Genomic DNA, 27460 nt, shown 5'->3' with positions numbered 1-27460 from the left:
CAAACGGACTGTGCCTTGAGTGGCTCTGTCTAGGTGAGGGAGTGCGGTCCTAGTGTAGTTTCATGGAGCATGATTGATAGGTTCGCACCAGAAAGAGTCCGTCTCAAGGCACAGTACCCTTACAAGATCGAGTTGTGTCCAGTGAAAGCCAACTGACTGGTCGATTTCAGTGGACGAACGTAGTGTCACAACAGTACTGTGTCTTGAGGCAGGCCTACTACACCTTCGAGTCTGTGTGTAGGGATGCTCGATTTCGGGGCGATCCTGTTGGAGCTCGGTTGACGCTGGACGATTCAACCGGCTCAAAACTACTGTGCCTTACGACAGGCCTCCTGCAGATTCAAGTGAGTGCGTGAAAGTCGGAGTTCAGAGTGTCTCATCAAAAGCTCGGCGTTCGTGTTGTTGACATTGTATACAAAGTGGCAAGTGTAACCCACAACGCGTTTGAACAAGACGCCGTGGGGCAGAGACTAGGTTAAACGCCGGCACGCGAGTCATGGAGAAACGGAGAGTCAGATTCACGACTCCGCCAGAGAAGGAAGTCGCGATGGAGCTGGAAGCATCGCGTCCAGAAAACACCACAGAGACAACAACCATGTCGTCGCTGTTTGGTAACATTGGTGGCAATAAGCCAGCAGCAAGTGGCCTATTTGGCGCGCCAGCATCCACTTCTGCCACAACTCAAGCATCGACACCCTCACCATTTGGCACTGCGCAACCCGCAGCAGCCAGCAATACTGGAGCTTCGTCTGGAGGTCTTTTCGGCGGCCAACAGCAGCAGAATAAGCCGTCGCTGTCACTTTTTGGTGGAGCTACCAATGCGACCACGCAACCTACTAGCACTGGCGGTAGTCTGTTCGGAGGAGGCGGTCTGTTTGGTTCGACCACTGCGCAGCAGCAGCAACAACAGCAAAACCAGCAGCCTGCGCAACAGCAGCAACAACAACAACAGCAAAACCAAGAGCAGGGCGGCCAGGCAAGACCCATCTATTTTGACAACCTAATTGAGCGCAACATCAAGAGGCAGGGCGCCGATGCTGGCGCAGGTATGGGCGCATTTGGAGAGCTGCCGACACTACAGCTGGGTTTGGGAGACATTCAAAAGAAGGTGCGCGGTCTCGGACAGCAATACACACCCGACAGCAAGGCGCACTACCTCCTCGCCGCGTCCGGTGTCAACACAGGCGCTGCCCTCCGCGACCTCAACATCTTCACCAACAGCGCCGCCGCAAAGGCTCCAGCTCCTCCCGCCGCGAACGACCCCCTGTACGGCGATCTCGACACGTACGTCGAGAGCCTCTACCAGAAAGAGAAGAAGGATTTGTTTGACGAATTCATGGACGACTCCAAAAGGGACTTTGACCGTTTCATCGAGGACAACCTGCAGTGCAATTGGGAACGGAAGCGCAAGGAGATTTACGAACACTTTGGCATCACCAAGAAGACGGACAAGGCAGAGGCTAGCTTTGAGGGCTCGACTACTGATGGTGCACGCGGCGCCTTTGGTCGTTCAAGCCGCAGAGCCCCCTTCGGTGCTTCGGCTGGCGCTTCAAAAATGGGTAACAGATCGGTGCTCGGTGCTACAGGCAGACAGACTGCTAGGGTCAGCCAGTTTCCCGATGTGGCAGAAAAGACGCCTGCTGGCCTGCAGAACGTCACTGAGAACCGCATGCTTAGAGACAAGCAGGACAAGTACTCCAGCAAGGTCAAGGAACTCAACATCTCCCGCATCGAAGGTCGCCTGTACCCGCTCTTGCACAACTTCGCCGACGTCGAGTCCCAACCTTCGGTCGAGGATACGACAAAGCTCGTCGATGCTTACAAGGCTATTGCCGACATTGTCGGCGAGAGCCCCGACTACCAGACCTCATCCGACCCTCGCGCCATCAAGGAACGCCACTACGCCCAAGACTATCTTGACGAGGCTGCCAACTCTCGCAAGGCCTTTGATCTCCGCAAGCGTATCATTGACGGCTCAAGACGGTTCCTCGAAAAGCAGTTCCTCGCCCAGCTCGAGACGGCCATCCTCAAGAATGCCAAGGAGGCTGCTTTGGGAGGTGTCCCTTCGGTTGTCAACAAAGTCCGCGCCTACGTCCGCCTGCGTGCTGCGCGCAAGGAGCTTGGTCCCGACACCAGCGAGTTGCAAATGATCAACGACGACTACCCTTGGGTTCTCATTTTCTATCTCCTCCGTGCTGGTCTCGTCAACGAAGCGGCCGAGTATGTTGTCGACAACGAACGTGCCATCAAGGCTTGCGACCGCAACTTCCCTCTTTTCCTCGCCAGCTACGCCCGCAGTACTGATCGCCGTCTACCTCCCGAGCTCCAGACTAGGATCAACAACACATACTCTCAGCGTGCCCAATTCGCTCCTGAGAACAGCGTCGATCCGTACCGCATGGCCTGCTTCAAGATCATCGGTCGTTGCGAGCTCGGCAGACGTACTCTTGACGGCATCAACCAGAACATGGAAGATTGGGTATGGTTGCAGTTCGTCCTTGCCCGTGAGGTCAACCGTGTTGAAGAGACTGCTTCTGAAGTCTTCGGTCTCGACGATGTCAGAAGCGTCATTCACGAGGTTGGTCAGAGACATTTCGTCCAGGGTGGAGAGGGTGCTGCTGGATATGGCACCTACTTCTTCCTCCAGATTCTGGCTGGTCAATTCGAGAGTGCCATTGCATGGTTGTACCCCAACAACTACCTTAGCGCTGTGCACTTCGCCATCGCCCTCAACTACTACGGCCTGCTTCGTGTCAACGACTACAGCAACTCAGAGGATCTTCTATCATACACCACAAGTCAGCGACCTCAGATCAGCTTTGCTCACCTTGTGGGCTACTACACCAAGGACTTCCGTGCTCAATCGCCTACTACCGCTGCTGACTACATCGCTTTGATGTGTCTGAACGGAGATCTTCCCGGCGAAATTGGTCAACGCCAGGTCGCACTCTGTCACAACGGCCTTCGTGAACTCGTCCTCGAGACTCGCGAATTTGCCCAGTTGCTTGGCGACATTCGCTCCGACGGTCAACGTATTCCTGGTTCTATCGAGCAGCGCCTGAAGATCATCCGCATCGCCGACGAAAGAGCTTTCTTGCGCTTCATCACTATCAGTGCTGCGCAGATCGCTGACGACAATGGCCGTGTTACTGATGCTGTTCTGCTCTACCACCTGGCCGAGGAATACGACAATGTTATCACCATCTGCAACAAGGCTTTGTCAGAAGCCATCAGTGTCGAATTGGGTGACGCACCTCTGCGTCTCACTCCCCTCAAGCCTCGCGACCCCGCTGCTGTCGAGACTTCTGCATCTCTCAGTCTGACCGCCGTCGAGGACCCTTACACACTGACCCGCAACATGCGCGCTCTGTACGAGAGTAATCAGCTTCACGCAGCGAAAATCAAGCAAGTCAACCGCGAATCCTGCACGCTTCTCCTTGGTATGGCCGAGGCTAAGTCTCTGGTCGCCGAAGGCCGCTGGGCTCTTGCTCTCGACGCCCTCAACAGCTTGAACTGCCTCCCCATCTCTGCTGGCGGCAACATGAGCCTTATTCGCGCCTCCGCCAATGCGTTCAGCAATCTGCCACCTACCGTTGCTCGCAACATCGGTAATTTGCTTATCTGGACCATCACATGTTGCGGTCAACAACGCGATTACCTGCGCACATCGGCTTCGGGCTTCGAGGAACGTGGACGTGAGAAGGTGGCTGAGGACATCTTGCAAGTTGCCAAGGATACCATGGTGTTTGCTGGCTTGATTCAATATAAGCTGCAACCCCGCGTATTCGAGGTGCTTACACGCGTTGGTGGCGACGTCGGTGCTTACTAGTATCCTTAGTCAGTTAGCTTACGGAGTTTCATGGAGTTTCACATCAAGGATTGGGGAAATGCTTGTACATTACTGAGGGTGGGAATGATGATGGACTGAAGAGAAGGGCTGTGGGTTCTCAAGCGCAGGCTAGATAGCGCTCATATAGATGAACATCTGCTCTCCTCCGTCACCCGTGTGCCCACACTCATGGTTGAAGAAATGCACAATGGTTGTCAGACCAGAGTCGTGTCCAATAAGAGGTTGTCAGGAGGTCTCTCTCTGTGGACGATGGCACAGTTCCACAAGAGATCTGGAAATATAGGTAGATAGTTACTCAAATGTTATCATCGTCACGCTGAACAGTTCGTCTATTACAGTAGAGTAACGTTAATGCTAAACTGGAGATGTCACTACTCCATTCTTTCGATTTCTTCTCGCTCTCCAAGTCAATCAAAAACAACATGCCAATGCTGTCAATCACTCTGTATCTTTTTGGTCTGATCGCTCTCGAGGACCCCGACATACTGACCCGCAATATGCGCGCTCTGTATGAGAGCAAATAAGTGGTCGCTGGCCTCCCTGTTCGAATTCGAGCTGTAGCGAAGACCGTCTGCTCAAGGCCACGACTGCTTCGGTGCGGGTCAAAGCCGTTTTTGCTGACTCCTTCCGAGATATCTCTAGGACAAGAATACTTGGATGGCGCGGTTCGCTGATGAGGGCTGCGGCCTCTTGTTGATCTTTATGCTGCCAGATCTTAGTGCGCAGCATGTATCTGCTGGTATCGCGTCCTGAGGACATGTTTTTGTAAACATGTCGAGCTCAGTATCGCGCATCCATGTCTTCCAGGTCTAGCTCTTCCTCCTCGTCTTCATCAAATGCTGGTAATCCTTTCTCAGACTCCTCGTCGCTCTGAACCTCGTATTGGTATCCGTCCCGTCCAGCGTCCGTCTGATCTTTCTGTATACGGTCTCGTAGGTTAGGTGTTTTGTTACCGTTCATTACTTGTTGTATCGACTCAATGCCCAGAAGCTCCATTTGCTCGGCAGACAACTCAACGATGGTAGGTGCGTACTCGCCGGCCTCGTCATCTTCGTCGAAAGCAGTATTGTCCATTTCGACTTCTTCGCCATCTTCGAGACTGAGCATGCCGGTTCGTGCGAAAGACCCTTGTTGTATCTGCCAGCCTAGGGTTTCTTGCGTGTAGGCGAGTAGATCGTCTAGCTCGTCTATGACATCGGCGTGTGCGCTACCCGGTAGGCGGTCAAGAGCTTTCTTGAAGCGCAGAAGCAATGACTTGAGGAACGTTGCGCCGTCGTCGCTGAGATCAAACAGCCCTGTCTCAACGTCCTGGCCGTGTTGCAGTTGAAGCTTTACTGTTGCGAGTGCTCGAACGAAGAAGGATGGATGCGTGGTGACGGCACTGACGCAAGTGAGAATAAGGTCAAGTATTCTGCGCCATTGCTCCAGACAAGAGTAATTATTCAGAGTCAATACCATGGCGAAACAGAATTGTAGCTCGCCGATGATTTGATTCATATCGTCATTACAGAAACGAGTGGTGAGATCTGCAAGGGCCCACGAGCGATCCTGTGCGGCTTCTGTCCTCTCACGACCAGTGGCTCCCTGACGCCATGTTTTCCTGAGGTCTACAGACAGAAGATGCAGCTCACGCTCATTTCCGGTGAGGTCGGATGCAGAGAGGCCTGGAATTTCGTCGAAGTCTTGCTTCGCGCTGCTGGAAGATGTGAGAGTCCAGGTCTCAGTATCTGCATCCAACACGCGGGTTAGAAGCGATTCAGAGATGCAGTCTGTCAGTTGCACCCAACGATTTGAGTCTTCTACCGCCGTAGTATCTTGTGAAGCGCTCTGCCGATACGGTGTCAAGTTGTCTCTCCAGATCTTGCCCAAATTGGCACGCTGCTGTAACAGTGTAGTCACGTCGGTTTCTGCTATCAATTCTTCGCTACTTGAGTCCCATTTTCGAATGAAGAAGTCCGGCGGACTAGAAGAAGAAGGCGCGTTTACTTTGATCCAGACGCCGTGGCGGACAGATAGGGTGCTTGTCGAGCCGACGAAGACGAAATGAAGACCAGAAGGGATGTTCTTGATGCCTTTGAATTTTGGCGTTGTGGTGAAGGAAAGCAAATCCATGCCACCCAAAGCCGAGGGTGGCAGATTCAGGAGCAAGATTGCTGGTGATATGGCATCCATGTTGGGCATTTCCAAGAAGATGTGTGTGTTGTATCAAATTGTTACGGTCTGTGTTCGCAAGAGATGTGTGCTTAGAACGATGGATGAAGTGTCTGACTTTGGACCGGCATGGAGTTCTTTGGTGATCTGGTGGCTTGATGAAGGCTAAGCGCAGATACAAACTCTTGTCTATGTTTTGAAGAGCAGTCCTCAGAAAATTCCACTCGACAGGTCCGGATCAGTAAATCTTGTGATTGCAACAGAGCCAGCTAGCGGAATGGAAGGGCACGCCCGAGTCATGTCCCTACCTGCTGAGTCAGGTCGGTTGCACGAAGCCGACCATCTACAACAAGTCTTGGCGCCAGCAGCGTAGGTATGTCTTTTTGCCTCGCTCTCCTTTGTCAATCGTGCTCATGCCAATCCGGAAGATATGCCAAACAATTGCTTTCGCACGATATCTCGGATAACACATGGGCCTAGGACCCTCAAAGCACCATGTCTTGCAACTCTGAAACTCCAAAGCACAACAAGAAATCAGCAGGTCCTTAGACTTGGCACAAGTCACACAGTACGCTCTCTCAACATTCGACATGTGGCAGTTGGCTCTCCAAGTACCGCTACTGCTCAGTCGAAGGAGCAAACTCTAGGCATTCCACCAAGATCGCCGCGCGGTCAAAAACTTAAAAATTTACACAAAGACATTGACTTCCAGGCGATAGATGTCGACGCCTGGCTTAACACAATTCCACTACCACCAGACACATATTGGGACCGGTGGGGTTCGGTCCTAAGTCAGTCGGACAAGCCCGGTGTTCTCAGAGTTAAGAAGCTCCTTGGGCGTTGGCACGAAGAACTTGCGACCCTCTACAGGACACAAAGGCATTCCGTTGATAAACAGCGTGAGATTGTTCAATGCACTGGCCGCTTCCACATGCCTCTTCTAGGAGAGCGAACAGTCTTGGCCTACGGATATACTCGAGTCCGTTTGATGACCTTGTCGTGGTTACACATTCGCTGACCGGCCTGTACAGAAAGAGGCAATCAACAACCTTTACCCTGTGTTGACCTCGACCATGTACAAGAGTGGCGAGCTTGACACTGTTTTCGAGGGTACGGCGGCATCGAGAAAACTCATAGCGGTTCGCCATCTACCATGCATTGACTGCACCCGTATTGGTGCTAATAGATCATCTAGATCTATGAGCAGGCCGCCGAATATGGCCTGTATCCGAGATTCAAACTCAGCATGTCGAATGACCAGCCTGGAGCACACTATCAGATCACTCTGTCTGTGCCCGAATGGAACGTCAAAGTCCTCGCCTCTGCGCCAAGATACGTCGAGGCTCTGTCAGAAGCCATCGACTCATACCAAGAGAAGGTCAAGAAACGCGACGTCAAGCAGAAGATCAGTCCAGACGTGACCGCTTCCAGGATGAAAGACTTGAAAGCAGCCACGGCGTATCATGCTCTGAGTTATATCCTCCGAAAGTTGAACATCAAGAATCTTGGAAAGCAATACGATCAATTAAAGACTGCTGGACCACAACACAAGTATTCCATCCGGATAAATGGGAAATTGGCCAATGCCGACGTGCCAATGATACGAAGGGATGATGCACCAAGACTGGCCTGGCTCACAGCAGCGGTGACGATCTTGCAACGTTATGGCTTCGACGCCATGGATGGGTTTTCGGAACATTTTGTTGCAAACAAGCCGCCAAAGCCCGAACCGACGCGCCCACGCGTAAAGCCGGACACTCAAGCTGCTTCCCAATTTCGTCCGAGCTTGCCTGAGCAAAGAGCAATCGATCAACCTGGCCAGGATGCCGATTCGAAGGACGGACATCTGATGGGACATTTGTATGGCAGTCTCAAGGAGGGATTGGAGGAAGATGCCGCCGAGGGAATGTCAGATGCTCAAGACAGAGGTAGCAGACATGGTGTTCGCCACAGTTGGCATAAGTAGTGGTCGTGTCGCAGTGATACTGCTGCATCAAGAGAAAAGACTGGTTTCAAGGCCTTGTTCACGCGACAAGTGTAGATAGAGACAGAGCAGAGGCAAGAGATCGTTTGTGAGCCGAATTGGGTTTGATATACATCAAAGGTATCTAAGCGGGGACTCTGGCCCAGTGGATAATCATGTCATAAACATTCCTCCGCCATGATGGTGAGGAGAAGGAACAAAAGGCGGGATCAATCGTGAAAATAGAAAATCTAGGTCGACTTGGAGGTCTTGTCCTTGGCAGCCTGGTCGAGGGGACCGGTGGGGTTGCTGCTGAGGCCGTCCTTCTGGTTGTCCGAGGCCTGCTTGGAGCCCTCGTTGGGCTCGGCGCCCTGCTGGTTGGGGTTGCCGGCGGTAGGGGCGGCTTGCTGCTTGGAGCTCTGGTTCTCGGGCTCGGGGGACTGACGGCCGGCGTTGGGTGCAGACATTGCTGTTGACTTGTTAGACACGGGTGCGATAGAATGCGTTGAGGGGGCGGGGTCGGCGTACTGAAGGTGTTTGGTATGCTGGGGGAGCTGTTAGCATGGTGTCACGGTAGGCCAAAGACACGGAAAGAGCTTACTGTGGGGTTGGAAGAGGTGGAAAAGTGGCTTGTTAGAGTGAGATGTTTGTTGACAGGAAGAAAAAGAGCAGAGGTTGTGGTAGATGTAGCTCTTGCCAGCCCGCCGATGATGTTGTGAGTGTGGGGCACTTTTCTGACGTCACAAGCTCGGTTTTTGTTCAGCCTGATTTGCTCCCATCCCCCTTCGCTCTGCTGCTCTGCTTCGAAGTCGCCATGGCAGCTTTCCTTTCATATTGCCGGTCCGCTTGCTCTTCTGCTTCCGTACATCCATATGACACGAACCTGTCCACCTTTGAGTGCCGTGTGGCTTTCTTCCAGACTGCTTCCTGAATGTCTACGAAGCAGCTTCCGATCGTTCAACAAGCCCCACGATCATTGCGAAATCGCGCCGCGGTCTTTCCGACTTGTTGAAATCGACATCATTTTCAGCTTTCTCCAGCTTGCATGACCGATTCTGTGCATGACAAACACTTCATTACCTCTTCTGTCGTCGCTACGGCCCAAGAGTACATTACTTCGACATGGAGCGCTGCCTTCTAGGCTCAAGCTGGCATATACATGAAAGACATGGTTGTAAGGTTCTCATATTCGTGATGGCTTGCATGTTAACCGTGTAGGGGCGAAGGGAGGAGGTCATAGAGTGTGGCTGAGTAGATGCACAATGCGTTTGAGATAGGTTGAGCTGTTCAAGGGAAGCGTGTCGTGCAGTCGCTCTCCGAGGAACTCTGCTTCTGGAAGACTTCCTACAACCCTGCAGGTGCCGGAAGAGCAAACCTATCGTGAAAGGTGTTGCAGTCGAAGTTCATGGAATCTGTATCATGAATAAATTCTTCAAAAGGTGCCTTCTCGTTTCATTCTTATATCGTCTTGATCACACATCAGCAGCAGTGCAAATCCCAACAGCCTCCAGTTCAAGGTATGTGTAATCCGAACATGCGCTCGTCTATCGAATACCGAGCAGAACTGACGTGTGAGCGCTAGTATGAATTCACCTCTCGTCTTGATCAGCTTGCCTGCTGAGCTCATAGCAAGGGTCGCCGACGACTCTGCTCTGTCCAAGCACGATCTTATGCGCCTTCGACTGACGTGCAGACTTTTGAACTTCTGGGCTACTTATTCACTTGCACAACAACACCTGTCGAAGATCGGTATCTCATTAAACAGATACGACCTTCAGGCTCTCTCAGCAATCTCCAAGCATCCGCAATTCGGTCCCCATATTCGCTCCATCCAGCTGGACCACACTCGCGTCCATCCTGACCAAGTCGCCATCTTGGCTGACGCCATGGTCCAGGCCAAACAGTCAGGCAATGACGGTTATCCAAAGGCAAAGGAGAGATTCCAAGGCACAAGTCGCCGCTTTGTTGATGAACTGGAGCTAGAAGATTCAGAAGAAGCCTTGCAGTCGCTGATCGTGGCATTTTCCGCTCTCAAGACATACAACAACCCCATAACTCTCACCTCAGCAGATACGCATCTCATGGGCTGCGACTTCGGTCACACAAGAATTACTGAGTTTTTCGGACCCTACGTCTATGACGAGCCCAAGCACACTCACCTCAACTCTACTATGCGCATGTTGCTCAGAGCTGCCTCAAGTAGTGGCCTACACATCGAATGCTTTCAGTTCTCATACTGGGAGCCTCGAGAGTCGCAGGCGTTGACACAGGCTACCCCTCACATTGACGTCAAGATCTGCTCTAAGCTTGAAATCCTCAAAATCGAGTTCGAGTCTCCTCTCAGCAAAGTAGAGACCCTCCCACTACAAAAATTCCTGGCAGCAGTCACTCATGTCAAAACCTTCGAGCTCAATTTACTTGCGGAACCTGGCCTCGACATCGTCTCTATCAGGGAAACACAGTTTTGCCAGGAGATCCTACAATCTATTGCATTTGGATCACTGACCTCTGTTGAGCTCTGGAACGTTGGCATCTCACAGAAGGCGTTGTCCATGTTCTTAAAGGAACATAGCCATACCCTGCAAAGCCTCAAAATCGTCGGTTCCTCAATCTTCCAGGGCTCATGGCTCATAATGCTTGCTTGGATTGGCGATCAGCTGCCCCGCCTCGTAGATTTCCACGCGGAAAGTCTCTATGAGATGCAAGACGAGGACGTGGAAGGAGACATTGAGACACGCGAGTTGTTCCCCGACAAGAGGAACTGGAAGCTCACCGCCCACGGCAACAACGAGTGTATCAGGGATGAAATTACGAAGCTGTTGAGAGACGCTAGCAATAGTGGCTCGTAAAGGGTTTTTACCGACTATAGGTGATGGGGACAGGTCTTTGGAGAAGCGATCAAAGGCACAATGCTTATGATTTTGAAGGAATCGTCTTTAGAAAGCATAACTCTTTCATTCTCCCACTGGACATGGCCCCGTTTGCAGTACAGTTTCTGCCTTGTATCAGCTCTTAAGCTTAGCTAGGGCGTCGAGGTTATTTGTTTTCGGATTCAAAAAGTAATGAGGAAGAATACCGGATAATGAGTGAGTGACGACTCGAATTGAAGTGCGAACGGAAGGTACGTTTGTGAAGCCGAGCGTCAATAATTCAATCACTAAAACAGATCACTTTCCCCAAACTTTCCTCGCTCTTTCCCCAACATCATGACTTTTCGCTCGCCATCATCTGGCGGCCTTGCATCTGACATGAAGACTAGCCTGAAGGATCGAGATTCACGCACAGTGATTGTGGTTTCACCGGCGATCACTACCTCCTCACAAGTACGTGACAAGTAATGTTATGCAGGCTCCTCAACTAACTGTAATGTTACAGAACACAGGCGCGCTTCCACCGTCCTTCATGCTCAACCTGCCTGGCGAAACACTTCTCGCCATCTTAAACAGTCCTGAGCTGTCTGAAGTTGATCTCGCCGATCTTCGCCGTGCCTGCAAGCAGATCAGTCCTTACGCCACGGAGGTCTTCGCAAAGCGTCGCTTTGGCACCGAGTTCCGCCTTGGTTTCTCGATTCCCAACTTGATCAGACTATCCCAGATCTGTCCATCAGCACTCGGGCCGTTCACGACATGTATTCATCTAGAAGAAGTTGGAAAGGTACCCTGGGTCGCAAAACCGAGGGTGCAGCCGTCCTACTCGTCTCTGCGAGAAATCAAGATCGATCATCTCTACCACGCTGTGGTCCCTACATTCAAGGCGATCATTGCGAACGCTGACAAGCTTGAGGTATTCAGTCTGAAGGCTGAGTCAGAGTCTGTCTATATTCGCTGCGAGAGAGTTCGGGGACGTCACCAGTGGCCTGAGTCAGAAGAGTTCAGGACTGGCAACGGAAGCTTTCCTATTGGGTTTCGTGATGTTGATATGGTGATCGGCAAACTTCATTCTAGTCGTCTGCGCAAGCTGGAGATGCTCAATGCAGACTTCTCAAGAAATGCCTTTGTCGACTTCCTCAACAAACATAAATCGACCATCAAGGAACTTAAGCTGCAATACTGCCAGCTGGTCCAAGGTCGTTGGCATGAAGTACTTACCTGGATCAAGGCCAACTTCTCATCTCTCGAACACCTGTATATCGAAGGATTGTTCACCGCAAATGGGAAGAAACTCCCTGGTAGAGATTTGTCATTCGAGTGCAATTTCTGCCAGGTGGAGGTCGTACAAATGTCGACGGCATTGAAGTTCGAAGGAAGAGTGGACATCGAAGAAGGTCTCGACGCCTTGATTGCAAGCATGCATGGAAAATGATCTGGCATATTGTGCATCTGCTAGTGCAACACAAGGAAGTTGGAGGCGTGCCATCTCCAGCCTCCGACGGATGACAGAGGATGGTGGAAGATATTGAGGATGCACAACATGTCATCAAAGAAACAGATGAAAGTCGGGCTTCAAAAGAAAAGCCAACCTTCCGATTACATAAGAGGCATTAGCTTCGATATTTCTGCTCTCTGCAATTGGCAGGAGAATCAGACAGTGCGGGTGTAAACAGTCTAGTACTAAGAACTTTCAATGAGCGGAGTGCTGCAAATCCAATCTTCAAGCTTTTCCGATCAACGAACGACCAACGTACGTTCCTCGGCCAATCTCAGAGTATACGAGAGTAGGAGTAAGCAAGATGTACAGAAAGCTGAGGAGCGAGCATGTTCCAGAGTAATCGTAATCGCGTGAGAGGCAACGTGAATGTACTCAGTATACGTTGCGTTATTACTGATATCCCCAGACGCAGACCTGGACCTCAACATGGCTATTAAAAGGCGAGATGTTTTTGATTATCGCATACTCGTCTACTGAGAGCGCTGACTCCTTCGTACTCTCCTCGGACAGCGTACCTATTTGGAAACTCATCTTGTATTTCGACGGGATTTCCAGAGACAGCTCGACAAGCTAGGAGAGCTCGGTACTAGCCCGCCTCTGCGTTCACTTTGGGAACTTTTCATCATACTGGCATCGCAACGAACACCATGTGTTTCATCTTCTTCTCTGTTCATGGTCCGTCTATTTCGCCTTCAGAAGTTCAACATCTACAGGAGAACTTCTCTAGCTCTGTTTTCTGCACGCCTACTCGCCAGAGGGGCCATTGAGAGTGGTGCCGAGCTTGACAGCCTTGCCGAAGTTGGGGCTTCCATCAGAGTTCCAGTCGACCCTTTGAGCTTCAGTATATCTGTTTCCATCACATGCACCAGCAGAGTTGGCAGTAGCGTGGTAGACGTTCCACACCTCTTTTCCATCGGGGCTGTTGAAGAATCTGAAAGCCAGTCAGTTTTGTTAGAGCCAAAGCTAGATTCTCTCTCGTAAACTCACCCGTTGTGTCCGGTACCATAGTTTCCGTTGGCAGAGCTGAATACAGGACCACTTTTGGTCCAGCTTGCTGACAAAGTGGGGTCTCCACTACCCTTGTAGGTCAAAAGACCGAGCTGGTAAGAGCTAGTCCAGCAGTAACTTGCCGAGTATGTCAAGAACGTCTTTCCCCCATGATAGAGCGCAGCAGGCCCTTCGTTGACAGGGAACTCGCCAATCTTCTCCCATGCAAGAGTGGGTTGTGACAAGGTCTTTGGGGTTCCGACGGAGGTTGGTGAGTTCATTGGAGCAATGCAGAGTGATTGGAGGTTGGTGCGCTGGCAGGAGTAGACAAAGTAGTTCTTATCAGAGAAGCGAAGAACGGTACCATCGATGCTCCATTCGTTGAAGAGTTGGCCAGCGTACGCGTATGTATCAAAGATGGCAGATCCGCCTAAGCGCCTGGTTAGTCTTTTGCTGTCGTATCTGTAATAGAGAGTTTCTCACCCTTAAGCACATGGATGCGCTGGGTACCGAGATCATCCTTGTTCGAAGCGCTGTAGTATATGTACCACGCGTTGTTAATCCAGTGTACCTCGGGTGCCCAGACTGCAGACGCATCAGTCAGTATGTTTTAAAAGTGGCTGCCTGCACCGTGGTAGTGCCCTTGGCTCACGTACCGTTGCAACAACGAGAGGCAGTGCTGTCTTGCCAAACAACCTTCGTCTCGCCAGTCTTGAGACCACCAAGAGTTTTGGATCTTGTGACTTGAATGTTGGTCCATTCAGTTGTCAAGAGGTAGTAGTATCCATCGCCAGAGTACACGATGAAAGGGTCGGATCCATCTTTGGCTCTCAAAGGGTTGGTGAATGAAGCCGCGAGTGCAGTAGAAACAGCACTGAGGGCCAAAAGAACAGCTGAGGCAAACTTCATACTGAAAATCGGATCTGGATGCGTTTGCTAAAGGTCATCCACGGCGACCCATCGCCTTATATCTTAGACCAGGAGCCATCTGCCCTAATGAGAAGACAGCCATTATGTAAGTTCTTCCGTAGGTGAATTATCCGTGTATGATCTCGGCGTATGTACGAGTAGCAGGGAGACAGCACGTTCGACTAGACGTATAGGGCTCGCTAAGTATACTTTTTGGTGGAAGAGATCATGGACTAGGGCTTCCTACGGGTTTCTTTGCATTCCAAGCAGCCGAGAACGTCGCCGTCGGCGATTTGTGCCTTGTGATCTATGCGTGGTCGTGACAAGTGTGCCTTGGCGTTTGGTATATATGTTTAGCGAGGAGTAGGTCTCCCCGTGGGGTCGTGAAGTGGAGATGCGGAGGATAATTATGGAGAATTGGTGCATGTTGTTTCAAGGGTACTCCGGTGGGCTGGTTACTTTTGAAGGCTTGCAATACTTGGAAAGAAGGAGCGATCATCAAGCTGGACTATGTAAGTGTCTTCTAGCGCACCTTGGCGGGTTTCATGTCAAGGCATCTCGGTTAATATGATGACCTGTACGGAAAATGCTACTTTCAGTGGGCAAACACGTCGCAACGGAATGCATCTTGTCTTTTCACAAAACGATAATGCCGCCTGCTCGATCATGGAGATGCCGACAGGGGTCGATTTAGGGGTTACCAAAAACACAATGATATCGATCCCAGTCTACAAGTACACTCCCTTTGCTAGGCATCAAGATGCACAGTTGAATCGAAACACACGCCAAGAGCGGTCCGCAGCAGAGAATCATTCAGATAATTGATCAATCTCTAGGCAAAAAGACGATTGTAACCATGTACTCAAACTTGTTTGCCACCAAGATAGCAGAACTCGTCCTCTAGTCGCGGTGGATATCAACAACCGGACCTTTGTACACATGTCTTCCCCTAACCACAAAGTAAACAACCGATATGATAGCTACGCCTCCGAACATGACACAACCATAGTTCATCGTCTTGACTGTGACGATAGCAAACATGGGGAAGAAGCTGATGATGGCTTGTTGAATCATGTACAAGACAGCAAAGGCGTTGATGGGTATGCCAAAGATACCGAGAGAGAACCTTCCTTGAGGCAAGGGCATGCCGCGAATCTTTCTCCAGAGCACGCATGCAATACTGACCGAATATGAGAAGCCACCAGATCCGGCGAGTAAGCCAACGATCGAGTTGAAAGCTGTGGTAGAGCCGAGATTGACGAGCGCGAGGACGATCGTGATGGACAGAGAGAAGAGGATAGCGTTGAGGGGAATCGGTGTGCCGATGGTAACAATCTTCGTTTGTCAGCAAGCCTCAACCTCACATTGGTCTGCGCAAAAAGCTCACCTGTCTGAACCATCCAGAGAAGGGTAGCCCTTTGTCGCGAGCGAAGGAGAAAATTTGACGTGAAGCGGCGGCCAAGACGCTTAAGCATGCACAGAAATTCAAGAGAATAAACAGAGTTGTCATGAGCGTAGCACCAACGTCGGAGCCGATCGCCTTCTGAAAGATCGAGATATATGGATAAAACGATGGGTTGTTTACAACCATCGCGTCGTAATCGGTGATGCAGAGGACAAAGGTAATGATGGAGATGAGGCCCATGGCACCATTGAGAAGGACAGTGGCAAGCATGACCCGAGGGACGACGTAGCTAGCGTTGGCTACCTCTTCAGCAAGATGAGCTGGAGCATCAGACCCTTGGCTCGTTAGTGAGGGGGGTTGTGGTTTATGTGTCCTGCTTACCTCCAAGCGATCCAACGGCAGTCAGCTGCCCAATCACCACAGCGGCTCCGACACTACTCCACCCACCAGTGTTGGCAAAAGAGGTGATGGCTTCTTTGGCAGAGACTTTGGGAGCAATGACCCATAGAGGAATAAGGACAGCGAAAAACCCGAAGATGTGTAGGAATAGGATGGTCGCCTCAAGCAGAGGTAAACGTTTCGCGCCAACGGTGTTGACCAAAACCGCCAGGACGGCCATCAGTATTGTCATGAGAGTGCCATGCCAGAGTGCGGGTGTGTACGTAGGATGCATGATAGAGGCAAGTTCGAGTATCACGTTGCCGGCAGCAAAAGACGTAAGCGCAATTGATGCCTGCCAACCGAGTGCAGAAAGCCATCCAACAAAGTAGCTAAGGGACTTTTGATATTTCGCTGGAGCAAATTCGCTTGTCCCTGCCGCAACAATGATCAGCACGAATCGCAATCTGTGCTTGTTGAGCATTGCTTACAATGATATTGTCCTCCAGAAGTGGGCGCCATACTAGCCATCTCAGCAAGCGACAAAGTGACAGTGATTGTGCATATCCAGGTTGCGATGTAGGACCAGATTGAACCAGCAAGACCGCCGTTGACCAAACTGAAGCTGGCAGACCCTATTAAAGCTTGCCATGTTCCCATGCTCGAGTTGGGTTAGCTTTTCTCTGCGTGGTCGTCTGAGGTGGTCTTCAGCTTACAGTACACTTGACAAGCCGAGCATTGAGAATGCATGGAAATTTCTTCTGAACTCCTGTTTCTTGCCCAAACGCATCATATCAGCGGCATCTCGAGCAGTACCAGACTTGATTTCCTGTCCTGGCTTCATCTCATATCCTTTCTCGCTGATGGGAGTTTGGAGCTCGAAAGCTTCATCTTTGTGATCTGGCATGATGACTCGAGGTGTCTGAATATGCTAGAGCGATGGGCAACCTCAAACAGTGGACACCCTATTCGTAATATAGTGACTCTCTCAGATTTCGGCAGATTTTGATGAACTTTCTCTGTTTCTTGTACTCCATATCCGGCACTGCTTTCTCGATCGGTCGAGAAACGGCAGAGCGGCATTCAGATGGGATGCACACACCCGTACCTTTCTGGACGGTACGGGTTCGTTCATAATATGGCTTCTGTTGTATCTCATGAGAGATGTTGTACGATTAGCAGTGTGTATCAGTTCAGGGCAGTCATTCGAGCTTATAGTAACACAACGTGCTTCTAGCCGTAGAAGAATATGTAACACGAGGCTATCAGCGTGACGATCTACGAACATCGTTACTGTACAAGCGTGATCGAGGAAGCGAAGTCAGACTCGAGCTGCGGTAGCGAAGGTGAGACGGAATCTACACTTGCATTGCGCAACTCGAGAGCTGCACCTTGCCCGAGATAATCCACCATTGAGGAGCCCCTCACCTGCAAACCAAAGGCCACATACGACTCAACCAGCCGGGTCATAAACTGTGGGTTGAATTCACGCTCCCCATCTGAAAGTGACCACGAATGTTCCGGAAGTGGCACATTCGACCATGTATAACAATTCCAGCAAGCTGACGGTTGTGTGAGACAAGGCTGATGCTATGTGGTGGTACGCCTTGCTCTTGCCACAGCACCTCCATTTCCCGGAGATCCAGTTCACACCAGTTCCAGTAACTTTGCGCACACACATGCCACGTGCTAGTGGTACATGAGCGCAATGTGGCCGCCCTTGCGAAAGCACGCGACACGTAGTACGAGACCAGACATCTGGCGACAAGCTATAGTGTCCTAAGCAATTCAGGGCATGGCGTGCAGCTTCGGATTTGCAAAGGCACCGTTCAAACCAGGTAAGCTTCACCTTTCAGACGCCACCCGACATTACCACTTATTATGCATCAATAGCAAGCTCCGCTCGCCGCTAGACAGAACACACGACTCGGGATGCGGGATGCGGGTACCCGTCAAGGCGCGCTCACAAGAGGCCGGAAATAGACATCGGTTGCAAGCACTTGTTTCATGCTCTTAGGGTCGTACTTCCGATAGAGCCGTCCGACAACGTCTTTCAAAAGTACTAATCGCACAAGACAGCCACGTACTGCTCTGAAAGAACCCCAGTGACTAGTGGGCGACCTTGGCCTCGGTTTCTGCTGCCTTATGTGATAGGTGCTCGAGATGGTGCGCAGTGTTACGCTTATGTTGTGCTCGAATTTCTTCTCCTTAAACTATCGACTCCACGCGGGCAATCATGTCGGCGTATGCATCTGATTCTCGCTTTCTTGTTCTAACGACCATCGTAGTCAATGCCAACGGTTCCAGATGGAGGTAGCAAATGCAAACGCTCGACCTGCCATAACATCAGCAGATCATTCAGCATACATCTTCATCGCAACAGCTCTATGTCTTGTTTGTATGATGCTCTTTCTGAGTGTCCGGCTCGTCGTTCGATATCCATGGGCTCGGTCTTTTGGACTCGATGACTGGGCGACGCTGTCCGTCTCGGTCGGTTTGAACATCCAGTGTATAAGCAAAGGGGCTGACTGTCTAGGTATGTGCTTTGTGCCAGAGTATCGTTGTACTTTCGAGTGCAAAAATTGGGCTTGGAAGGGCCGAGTCAGAGCTGTCGTCTTACCAGATACGGACAGCTCTAAAAGTATTTAAGTGCCTTCAAACTTCGGTCAATGTACTGACCATGAGCAGCTTCTCTATGTGAGCGATCTGCTCTACGTTCCGACCATCTTTATGGCACAACTTGCGGTCAGTCTCTTCTTTCTGAGATTGTCAGGGCCCGAACGCAGTTTCTTCCATCGTCTCGCTCGCTTCATTGCAGGGACTTCAATGCTCCTCGCGGCGGTCTGTTCAGTCGTGGTAGCGATCCGCGCAGAACACGGACTACATGTGTGGGACATCCTGGTGGTAGGCCACAAATCGATAGTGAGTCGTTCAGAATCTCTCGTCTGATTGAAAGGAACACTGAATGCGGCACAGCTATATCGTTGGATCGCGATGGGTCTCCTGAGTATGTTGGTCGAAATTCTGTTGATCATCTGTCCGGCATACCTCCTGTGGGCTCTGCACATGCCACTGAGGACGAAGCTTGGCTGTGCGGTCTACTTCAGTCTCCGGTTCCCGTGAGTACTATGGCCTACTGGAAGGAACGACCACTGACTTGCCAGAACGGTGATATTGGCCACCTTCCGGTTGATCGTGTTGGTCAAGGCGAACAAGAAAGTCGATCGCACTTTCGACATGACGATGCCGACAGTCCTGACACAGCTTGAGATGCACTTCATGGTTCTGGCTGCCACGATACCGATTCTGCGGAACCCTCTCACAAAGCTCAATTCTGGCTATCTCAACACGACATTAGAGCAGATGGACCCGGCGGCAAGTGCAGCGTATGCCTCATCGAGGTCTGGAAGCAGTGGCAAAGGGCCGTCGATTGCCTTGTCACATGTTATGGCGAGCCGACGACATGAGGACAGCATCGTGGAGCAAAGAGCAGGAGAGGGGATCGAGACAATCGCCGAGGGTGGGTCGGACACGGTCGAAGAAGGTCAGAGTGTTTTGTCAGAAGGATCAGACAAGATCATGATCAAGCGGACAGTCATGATAGACTATGCGTGATGTATTTGACAATAATTGTTGTCATTGTCAGGCAAGAAATGTGGACTTTGATTCTTATCCTGTGCCAATGGCAATCTGAATGACTGGCATGTACAAGTGCATTGTTGACGGTTGCAGTGTTGAGGCAATGTTGCAGAGGATGGTGCTTGTCGCGAAGAGGGAAAAGTCGGGGAGATTTTAGACAAAGCGGAGATAAGCCGATGCGATCCGCGCGTGGCTGGTACCTACGTAACGGCGCGTTTTCTGCTGGATCACTCAGAACGTCGCGACTGGACTGCTAGATTATGACCTGAAGCATGGTTACAGGTCACTGGAGTGCATCAAGTCACTCGACTGTCTCCAAGTACTTCCTTCTCATGAGTAATTCCAGCAAGGAGATTGGATGATATCGAGGAGGGGTCTGGTCATGGACTGCTCATGGCAGCTACCCCACTGCCGGGGAGATGGAGGCCGAAGTCGGCGACAGCGATCCAGACGCTCGCCAAGGCATGCAGGTCGCACTCCCCGAAAACTAAGTGAGAGCAAGAGGCCGCTGGCGAATATTTTTGAGTCATCCAAGCCGGCCAAACTCCCTATAATCCCTCGAAACAGAGGCGTCGCTCTTGCACACTATCCTCACTCGCATATCGATTGATTGCGCCAGATTGTCCAAGATGCTCTCGTCACAAGCACCGAATCGGGCTCTCCGCTTGTCGCTCCGCGCTCGCCACTTTTCCACATCTCGCCCTGTCGCCGCCGTCTCACCATACAGATCGCCGAATCCCGCAACATCACAGTCAAAGGTCGAGAAGAGAACACAGAGCACAGCCGCCGCTGCTGCTTCGCAAACCTCGCCCGCACGCGCCGTGCCTAGCCCGGCCTTCAATCGCTCCGTCAAGGAAGATGTCCAGCCTCTCCAGGCCTTCAAGCAGCCCGAGATGGACCACTCGTTCGTCGGAATGAACGGTGGCCAGATCTTCCACGAGATGATGTTGAGACACAACGTCAAGCACGTCTGTGAGTAGCCACCATTGGCCCCGACACGCATCCACTGCACTCGCGACTAACATGTTCGACAGTCGGTTACCCCGGAGGTGCGATCTTGCCCGTCTTCGATGCCATCTACAACTCCGAGGCCTTTGACTTCATTCTTCCCCGCCACGAACAAGGAGCTGGCCACATGGCCGAGGGTTACGCTCGTGCTTGCGGCAAGCCCGGTGTCGTCCTCGTCACCTCTGGTCCCGGAGCCACCAACGTTATCACACCCATGCAAGATGCTCTGATGGACGGTACCCCCATGGTCGTCTTCTGCGGTCAGGTCCCCACCACCGCAATCGGCTCAGATGCTTTCCAGGAGGCCGATGTCATTGGCATCTCGAGAGCCTGCACAAAGTGGAACGTCATGGTTAAGAACATCGCCGAACTGCCGCGTAGAATCAACGAGGCCTTCGAGATTGCTACCTCTGGCCGCCCCGGTCCCGTCTTGGTCGACTTGCCCAAGGATGTCACTGGTGCCATGCTCAACCGCCCCATCCCCATGAGCAGCACTCTCCCCACCCACCCCAGTGCTGCCTCGCTCGCCGCAAAGGACTTGAGCAGAAAGCAGCTCGACACGGCCATCGCTCGCACTGCTGATCTCATCAACATGGCCAAGAAGCCCGTCATCTACTGCGGTGCTGGTATCCTCGGCCATGTTGACGGTCCCAAGCTCTTGAAGGAGCTCTCCGAGAAGGCCCAGATTCCTGTCACCACTACCCTCCAGGGTCTCGGTGCTTATGACGAGCTTGACCCCAAGGCTCTTCACATGCTCGGCATGCACGGTTCCGCCTTCGCCAACATGGCCATGCAAGAGGCCGATCTCATTCTCGCCCTCGGTGCCCGTTTCGACGATCGTATCACTGGTCACGTTCCTCGCTTCGCTCCCCAGGCCCGTCTTGCCGCTTCTGAAGGCCGCGGTGGTATCGTCCACTTCGACATCATGCCCAAGAACATCAACAAGGTCATTCAATGCACCGAGGCTGTTGAAGGTGACGTGACTGACAACCTCCGTCACCTCCTTCCTCAGGTCAACAACACCGCCGAGAGCGACCGCAAGGAGTGGTTCGGCCAGATTGCTGACTGGAAGAAGCGCTTCCCTTGGGCTTACGAGAAGGAGTCCGGTCCCGACTCGCTCATCAAGCCTCAGACCGTCATCAGCATGCTTTCTGATATGACCGACCACATCAAGGACAAGACCGTCATCACCACTGGTGTTGGTCAACATCAAATGTGGACCGCCCAGCACTTCCGCTGGCGTCACCCTCGCACCATGATCACCTCTGGTGGTCTCGGCACGATGGGTTACGGTCTCCCTGCCGCCATCGGTGCCAAGGTCGCCTGCCCTGAGAAGCTCGTCATCGACATTGACGGTGACAGCTCCTTCTCCATGACCTTGACTGAGCTCTCCACTGCTGCCGAGTTCAACATTGGTTGCAAGGTCCTCATCTTGAACAACGAGGAGCAGGGCATGGTTACACAGTGGCAATCTCTCTTCTACAACGATCGCTTCGCACACACCCACCAGCGTAACGCCGACTTCGTCAAGCTTGGTGACGCCATGGGTGTCCCTGCTCGTCGTTGCACCAAGATCGGTGACCTCAAGGACAGCCTCCAGTGGCTCATTGAGGGCTCTGGCGAGGGTCCCGCCCTTCTTGAGGTCGTTACCGACCAGAAGATCCCTGTCTTGCCTATGGTTCCCGGTGGCTCTGCCCTCCACGAGTTCCTCGTCTACGACGAAGCCAAGGAGAAGGAGCGTCGTCAGCAAACAAGAGACCGTTCCGGCAGGTAAACTCGCCTCTTGATTTGACGCAACAGTCCCTTTTTCCCCCTTCTGTAAATCTTTCCGGCCACTTGGCCTTTTCTTCCTTATGACTCTCCTGGGGTGTTTTCTTCAGGTTTTCTTCAGCATTTTGGCAGCGGAAAAGACTTGTGTTTTTCTTTGCGGGCGTTCTATATCTACCTTTTTTTACGTTATGCTTTTCTTCACGGGAAGAGATGGGATCGCATCCAATGCAAAACTGGATCTTTGATCCTCAGGGTGAACAAAAGTCTATTATTCTGGTTACTTCTGTACAAGCGCCGGAGGGAGGGATGAAATATGAAACCTTTTTGATCCATGAAATTATCTCTTCCTTGTTCTTTAAAACTTCTTATGTGCTTAACTTCGTCACGTGTGGACTCAAGTTCAACTACAGACTCGCCTCCCGATACTGCTTTTCCATGCAACTGAAATGTCCACATTCGTGGTCGCTGCAATCCCCCTGAGGCTCCTGGTATCCATCGGACTAGGACATTGCAAGAATTGACTCCAGGATTTGGGCTGGAGATTCTCCTTTCTCGATTCATTGCTCGCATGAATTGACTTCGTGTTTCCTTGATCCGATGACTCAACCTGCAGTGTCGATTTCGAGCTGAGCGGGCTGTTGGTGATCAATTTTTGTTGCTTACAAGGCTCCGTTCGGGCCATGTGTTTCCAGAGATCCCTGTAAGATGGAGATTCTCAGACGCTGTTTTCCTGAGTGGCTCTCCCCGGTGTTCTTTTCATTCAGTGTGTCTGAGTCAAATAGCACGACATCGGTGTAGCTGACGATCCTGGTTGTCTTTATCGCTTATACCTCCCGAAGACACTCTTTGAAGCGACTTAGACATGTGCCTCGCTCTTTTCTGGCCCATGTTGGCCATTTGGTAATATTCGCTATCGATCCGTATCATAATGGCTTATGAGGACGGGGTCTTTTCGGAGATGGTGTATGTTGCTCAAAAAGCTTGAACATCCTCCAATCTAGGTCGTGCAGGCAAAAAGACTTGATTCAGCGAGATCACCAAAAACAAGAAGGCCGCAAGGAAGAGAGAGACTCCTGCACTGGCAAAACAAAACATACAGCAGCAGGGATTCCCACGTGGTCACCCACCGTAGTACTAATCTGCCGTTCAACTGCTTATGTATGGCAGAGCGGACGGGATGCCCAGTTTTCAGCTGACTGTGGCCGTATGTGCTTGTTCTTCGAAGCCGTCCCCATATATGTAAGGGCATCTGCCCAAAGGTCTAAATTTGAATCAGCGAATTGGAGTGCTCGAGTGGTGAAAGCTTCTCAAGGCCTGGCGTCGATTTGACTCCGGAGTCTGCACTGTGCGACAACAAGCCACGACAAGAGCTTCTAATTTTTGTAACGTTCAAGACTTGAGCTCACCAAGTCCATGATCTTGGGACAGTAACCAGATTGTTGCTTGCATGTCAAGGCTTCTTTTGACTGTTGTGGCAGTACAGAGGACTTATCTCACTCTGCCGCCCAACCCGCGTCTTTTGACTTCGTCTGGTCGGCGCAGTGTCATCGTGATGTTTCCTAACAAGGACCTATAAAAGGTCGACGATTCGTCATGGAGCGACAAGCGGAACGTCTGACTTGAGTCCGTTAGCTGCGATGGTTTCGTGGTCTCATCACTTCCCCACATTGAGACGTCTATGGTTCTGTATACCCGATTAGGAATGGCACCCCAGCTGGTCAGCCCCGCGTCGATCCCACCTGGTAGACACAACCCTTAGAGAAGTCACAGCATCCAGAACAAGAGCACAGCTAATCGAAGATGGTTGGTTCTATATCTACAGCATCTTCCCACAGTGGAGGTGATGGCACTCAAATCATCCTGTTTTATTCTCAATCCCTTTACTCCACTCCTGTACAAGACCACCTTCCCGTCTTTTGCAAGGACTGAGAGCAATCGGCTCTTCCGACTAGAGCTTCAGCAACTATATTCATCCAGGAGAAGATCACCAACGCATCACAACAATGCTTTCCAAGCTATATTCGCCACGTGTGGTCATCATTGGAGCTGGTATCGTCGGCACCAATGTTGCTGACGAGCTGGTTGCACGAGGATGGACCAACATCACAGTGGTTGACCAAGGACCTCTAGATATGCCTGGAGGCTCTACATCACATGCTCCTGGACTTGTTTTTCAAACCAACGTTTGCAAAACGATGACCTTATTCGCACGCTACACAGTTGAAAAGTTCATGGCTCTGGAGGAGGATGGTCAGAACTGTTTCGACCAGGTTGGCGGCCTTGAAATCGCCACCGATGCCGCACGCATGGCGGAATTGAAGCGCAAGCATGGTTATGCACAATCTTGGGGCATCGAAGCTCGTCTGATTACCCCTGAGGAGTGTTTGGAGAAGTACCCGCTGTTGAACAAGGAACAGGTTCATGGCGGTCTTCACATTCCTACCGACGGACTTGCATTGGCTGCTCGTGCTGTTCAACTCCTCATCAACCGTACCCGCAAGGCTGGCGTACAATATATCGACAAGACTCCGGTGACTGGTATCGCCCGCGCTGATGGCCATGTTACCGGTGTAGAGACACCAAACGGTACCATCCCAGCCGATATCGTCGTCTCTTGTGCCGGTTTCTGGGGCGTTGAGATTGGTGCCATGATTGGCCTACCTATTCCTCTGCTCCCTCTGGCTCACCAATACGTCAAGACTACCTCCGTACCGGCACTTGCTGGTCGCAATAACCCTGAAGGTGGTGCATCGTTGCCTATCCTGCGTTACCAAGATCGGGATCTATACTACCGCGAACACGGCGACAAGTACGGTATTGGATACTACGGCCACAAGCCCATGCCGATCGTAGCTTCAACTCTGGGTGTCACACCCGAGCACGTTGATCACAAGAACATGCCCTCTCGTCTTGAGTTTACTCGCGAAGATTTTGAGCCTGCATGGGAGCTGTCCAAGAAATTCTTGCCTTGCATGGACGAGGTCGAGATTGAGGACGGTTTCAATGGTATCTTCTCCTTCACACCTGATGGTGGCTCTCTCGTCGGCCAAGCACCAAACCTCGAAGGTTTCTTCGTTGCCGAAGCTGTCTGGGTTACACACTCCGCTGGTATTGCTCGTGCAGTAGCAGAGGTGTTGACTACTGGAAAGAGTCAGATTGACCTTGGAGCTGTCGAGTTGAACCGCTTCGAGGAGGTCCAGCTGAGCAGCTCCTATGTCAAGGAGACTTCAATGCAGAATTTTGTCGAGATTTACGACATCATGCATCCGCTCCAACCCCGAGAGTCGCCTCGCAATCTTCGTGTCAGCCCTTTCCACGCTCGCCAGAAGGAGCTTGGCGCTTATTTCCTGGAGGGTGGTGCCTGGGAACGTCCCTACTGGTTTGAGGCTAACGAGAAGTTGGTCAAAGACTTGCCAGAAGAGTGGAAGCCAAAGGACCGCGATGCATGGTCTTCGAGGTACTACAGCCCGATCGCCGCTGCAGAGGCTTGGAAGACTAGGACAGCCGCGGCAATGTACGACATGACACCGCTGCGTCGCTTGGAAGTCTACGGACCCGGTGCTGTGGAGCTTCTGCAGCGTGTGAGCACTGGAGATGTCGGCAAGAAGCCTGGTGCCGTCACATACACACTTTTCCTTGACGGCAGAGGTGGTATTCGCAGTGATGTGACGGTTGCTCGCATCGAAGACCAGCTGTTCCAAGTCGGCTGCAACGGACCCGTCGATCTTGTATATCTCAACAAGGAGGCCGCAAAGCAGATGCAGCAAGATCCTACAAAATGGGTCACAGTACGTGACATCACTTCTGGGACCTGCTGTATTGGCCTCTGGGGACCTAAGGTTAGAGAGATCATCAGCAAAGTCAGCTCAGACGACTTCTCAACAACAGCAAAGGGCCTTCGCTACTTCCGCACCAAGCGTGCCAGCATCTCCGGTATCCCAGTAACTATTATGCGCTTGTCGTATGTAGGAGAGCTGGGTTGGGAGATTTACACGACATCCGACCGCGGCCAAGCGCTCTGGGACGCACTCTGGGAGACAGGTCAAGAACAAGGAGTCATTGCGGCTGGCCGCACTGCCTTCAACGCACTCAGGCTGGAGAAGGGATACAGATCTTGGGGCTCAGACATGAACACCGAGCACGACCCTTACGAGGCTGGCGTTGGCTTTGCCGTCAAGGCAGGAAAGCTGGGCTACTACGGTCAAGCTGCTCTCGAGGGACGCTCAGTGGAGACATCCAAGAAGAGACTGCGCTGTCTTGTCGTCGATGATGGTTCGTCGGTGGTCCTTGGCAGAGAGCCGGTGTTTGTCGGCGGCAAGCCAAGCGGATATGTCACCAGCTCTGCGTTCGCATACACAATCGGCAAGCCCATAGCTTATGCATGGTTGCCAAGCTCGATCAATGAGGAGGACAAGGTTGAGATTGAGTATTTCGGCAAGAGGATCGAGGCTACGGTCACTGCCGAACCACTATTCGACCCTTCGATGTCACGTCTGCGTGGTTGATCGGGCTTCTAGAAGTGATAAGGTTTTATTTATAGCATAGACATCCCGGCGCACTTTAATGATCAAGCATACATTTAGCAATGTTATCCGAACCGTTTCCAGTCAAAGCATAAATCTCCACAAGTGCATATTTTCTGGAAGGTGTCGAAGCATGTCAAGCATCTCCAAAAACATGACAAAATGAGAGCACAATTGTTCTGGCGAGACACGCAAGATATCAAATCGTTATTTAGCATTATTCGCTGTCTCGTGATACGTGTCACCTTACAATGGGACTTGACAAGAATGAGACTGTGTCTGTGGCTTTGTCAAGAGAGTGATCTCAGAGCAAATGCCAAATTTCAAGAAGATGCACCGCCGATGTCGCATAAGTCTATAGAAATGACAAGTAATTAGCAACTAGGTTGGGGAACATCATTCGACCAATCTCCAGGCTCGTAGATGTGTTGTACACTGCTATCTCCAGGGTCAAAAGATAGGATGGATGTAGATGCCAGGGTCAGTCCCTTGGCGAAAAGTCTGATGAC

The 27460-nt window shown here is 51.6% G+C and overlaps 13 protein-coding genes across 13 annotated transcripts; 7 read left to right on the top strand and 6 right to left on the bottom strand.

Annotated features, from left to right (window-relative positions):
- The first annotated feature begins 596 nt into the window (after nucleotides 1–596).
- Nucleotides 597–4169, top strand: M438DRAFT_289161 (NIC-domain-containing protein). The gene has a single exon (XM_029901673.1). It carries the CDS (start codon nucleotides 1049–1051, stop codon nucleotides 3827–3829), a length of 2781 nt encoding a protein of 926 aa, XP_029764857.1. The 5' UTR covers nucleotides 597–1048; the 3' UTR covers nucleotides 3830–4169.
- On the bottom strand, nucleotides 4161–6252 carry M438DRAFT_342235 (uncharacterized protein). The gene has a single exon (XM_029904703.1). It carries the CDS (start codon nucleotides 6020–6022, stop codon nucleotides 4631–4633), a length of 1392 nt encoding a protein of 463 aa, XP_029764856.1. The 5' UTR covers nucleotides 6023–6252; the 3' UTR covers nucleotides 4161–4630.
- Nucleotides 6253–6405: 153 nt separating this feature from the next.
- Nucleotides 6406–8417, top strand: M438DRAFT_342234 (uncharacterized protein; the record flags this gene model as incomplete). Its single annotated transcript, XM_029904702.1, has 3 exons — nucleotides 6406–6980; nucleotides 7033–7140; nucleotides 7197–8417. Coding segments are annotated over exons 1-3 (1424 nt in total), but the record flags the coding sequence as incomplete, so codon positions are not given.
- M438DRAFT_361968 (uncharacterized protein) lies at nucleotides 8216–9134 on the bottom strand (the record flags this gene model as incomplete). Its single annotated transcript, XM_029907546.1, has 3 exons — nucleotides 8216–8509; nucleotides 8566–8593; nucleotides 9124–9134. 3 exons carry the CDS (start codon nucleotides 9132–9134, stop codon nucleotides 8216–8218), a joined length of 333 nt encoding a protein of 110 aa, XP_029764854.1.
- A 5-nt stretch (nucleotides 9135–9139) lies between these two features.
- Nucleotides 9140–11060, top strand: M438DRAFT_89990 (uncharacterized protein). The gene is made up of 2 exons (XM_029910385.1): nucleotides 9140–9481; nucleotides 9547–11060. The coding sequence occupies exons 1-2, from the start codon at nucleotides 9384–9386 to the stop codon at nucleotides 10811–10813; spliced, it is 1365 nt and encodes a 454-aa protein (XP_029764853.1). The 5' UTR covers nucleotides 9140–9383; the 3' UTR covers nucleotides 10814–11060.
- A 110-nt stretch (nucleotides 11061–11170) lies between these two features.
- M438DRAFT_351890 (uncharacterized protein) lies at nucleotides 11171–12266 on the top strand (the record flags this gene model as incomplete). The annotated part of the gene is made up of 2 exons (XM_029906754.1): nucleotides 11171–11287; nucleotides 11340–12266. 2 exons carry the CDS (start codon nucleotides 11171–11173, stop codon nucleotides 12264–12266), a joined length of 1044 nt encoding a protein of 347 aa, XP_029764852.1.
- Nucleotides 12267–12973: 707 nt separating this feature from the next.
- M438DRAFT_402502 (Arabinanase/levansucrase/invertase) lies at nucleotides 12974–14228 on the bottom strand (the record flags this gene model as incomplete). The annotated part of the gene is made up of 4 exons (XM_029909595.1): nucleotides 12974–13263; nucleotides 13320–13749; nucleotides 13803–13904; nucleotides 13976–14228. The coding sequence occupies 4 exons, from the start codon at nucleotides 14226–14228 to the stop codon at nucleotides 13077–13079; spliced, it is 972 nt and encodes a 323-aa protein (XP_029764851.1). The 3' UTR covers nucleotides 12974–13076.
- A 900-nt stretch (nucleotides 14229–15128) lies between these two features.
- On the bottom strand, nucleotides 15129–16855 carry M438DRAFT_265920 (amino acid permease; the record flags this gene model as incomplete). Its single annotated transcript, XM_029900061.1, has 5 exons — nucleotides 15129–15563; nucleotides 15616–15968; nucleotides 16015–16446; nucleotides 16503–16672; nucleotides 16728–16855. The coding sequence occupies 5 exons, from the start codon at nucleotides 16853–16855 to the stop codon at nucleotides 15129–15131; spliced, it is 1518 nt and encodes a 505-aa protein (XP_029764850.1).
- Nucleotides 16856–19011: 2156 nt separating this feature from the next.
- On the top strand, nucleotides 19012–19736 carry M438DRAFT_289150 (uncharacterized protein). The gene is made up of 2 exons (XM_029901672.1): nucleotides 19012–19130; nucleotides 19176–19736. Exons 1-2 carry the CDS (start codon nucleotides 19021–19023, stop codon nucleotides 19624–19626), a joined length of 561 nt encoding a protein of 186 aa, XP_029764849.1. The 5' UTR covers nucleotides 19012–19020; the 3' UTR covers nucleotides 19627–19736.
- An 807-nt stretch (nucleotides 19737–20543) lies between these two features.
- Nucleotides 20544–22432, top strand: M438DRAFT_264767 (acetolactate synthase; the record flags this gene model as incomplete). The annotated part of the gene is made up of 2 exons (XM_029899968.1): nucleotides 20544–20622; nucleotides 20685–22432. 2 exons carry the CDS (start codon nucleotides 20544–20546, stop codon nucleotides 22430–22432), a joined length of 1827 nt encoding a protein of 608 aa, XP_029764848.1.
- Nucleotides 22433–22648: 216 nt separating this feature from the next.
- On the bottom strand, nucleotides 22649–22902 carry M438DRAFT_342228 (uncharacterized protein; the record flags this gene model as incomplete). Its single annotated transcript, XM_029904701.1, has 1 exon — nucleotides 22649–22902. A coding segment is annotated over exon 1 (236 nt), but the record flags the coding sequence as incomplete, so codon positions are not given.
- A 309-nt stretch (nucleotides 22903–23211) lies between these two features.
- M438DRAFT_89808 (uncharacterized protein) lies at nucleotides 23212–23629 on the bottom strand (the record flags this gene model as incomplete). The annotated part of the gene is made up of 1 exon (XM_029910384.1): nucleotides 23212–23629. A coding segment is annotated over one exon (204 nt), but the record flags the coding sequence as incomplete, so codon positions are not given.
- Nucleotides 23630–24207: 578 nt separating this feature from the next.
- Nucleotides 24208–27002, top strand: M438DRAFT_342226 (Dimethylglycine oxidase). The gene has a single exon (XM_029904700.1). It carries the CDS (start codon nucleotides 24432–24434, stop codon nucleotides 26931–26933), a length of 2502 nt encoding a protein of 833 aa, XP_029764845.1. The 5' UTR covers nucleotides 24208–24431; the 3' UTR covers nucleotides 26934–27002.
- The last annotated feature ends 458 nt before the right edge of the window (nucleotides 27003–27460 follow it).

Source organism: Aureobasidium pullulans (assembly GCF_000721785.1).
Source record: "Aureobasidium pullulans EXF-150 unplaced genomic scaffold scaffold_2, whole genome shotgun sequence".
Taxonomy (NCBI): domain Eukaryota; kingdom Fungi; phylum Ascomycota; class Dothideomycetes; order Dothideales; family Saccotheciaceae; genus Aureobasidium; species Aureobasidium pullulans.
The sequence above is the reverse complement of the archived record's forward strand: the minus strand, read 5'-3'. Positions and strand labels throughout refer to the sequence as shown.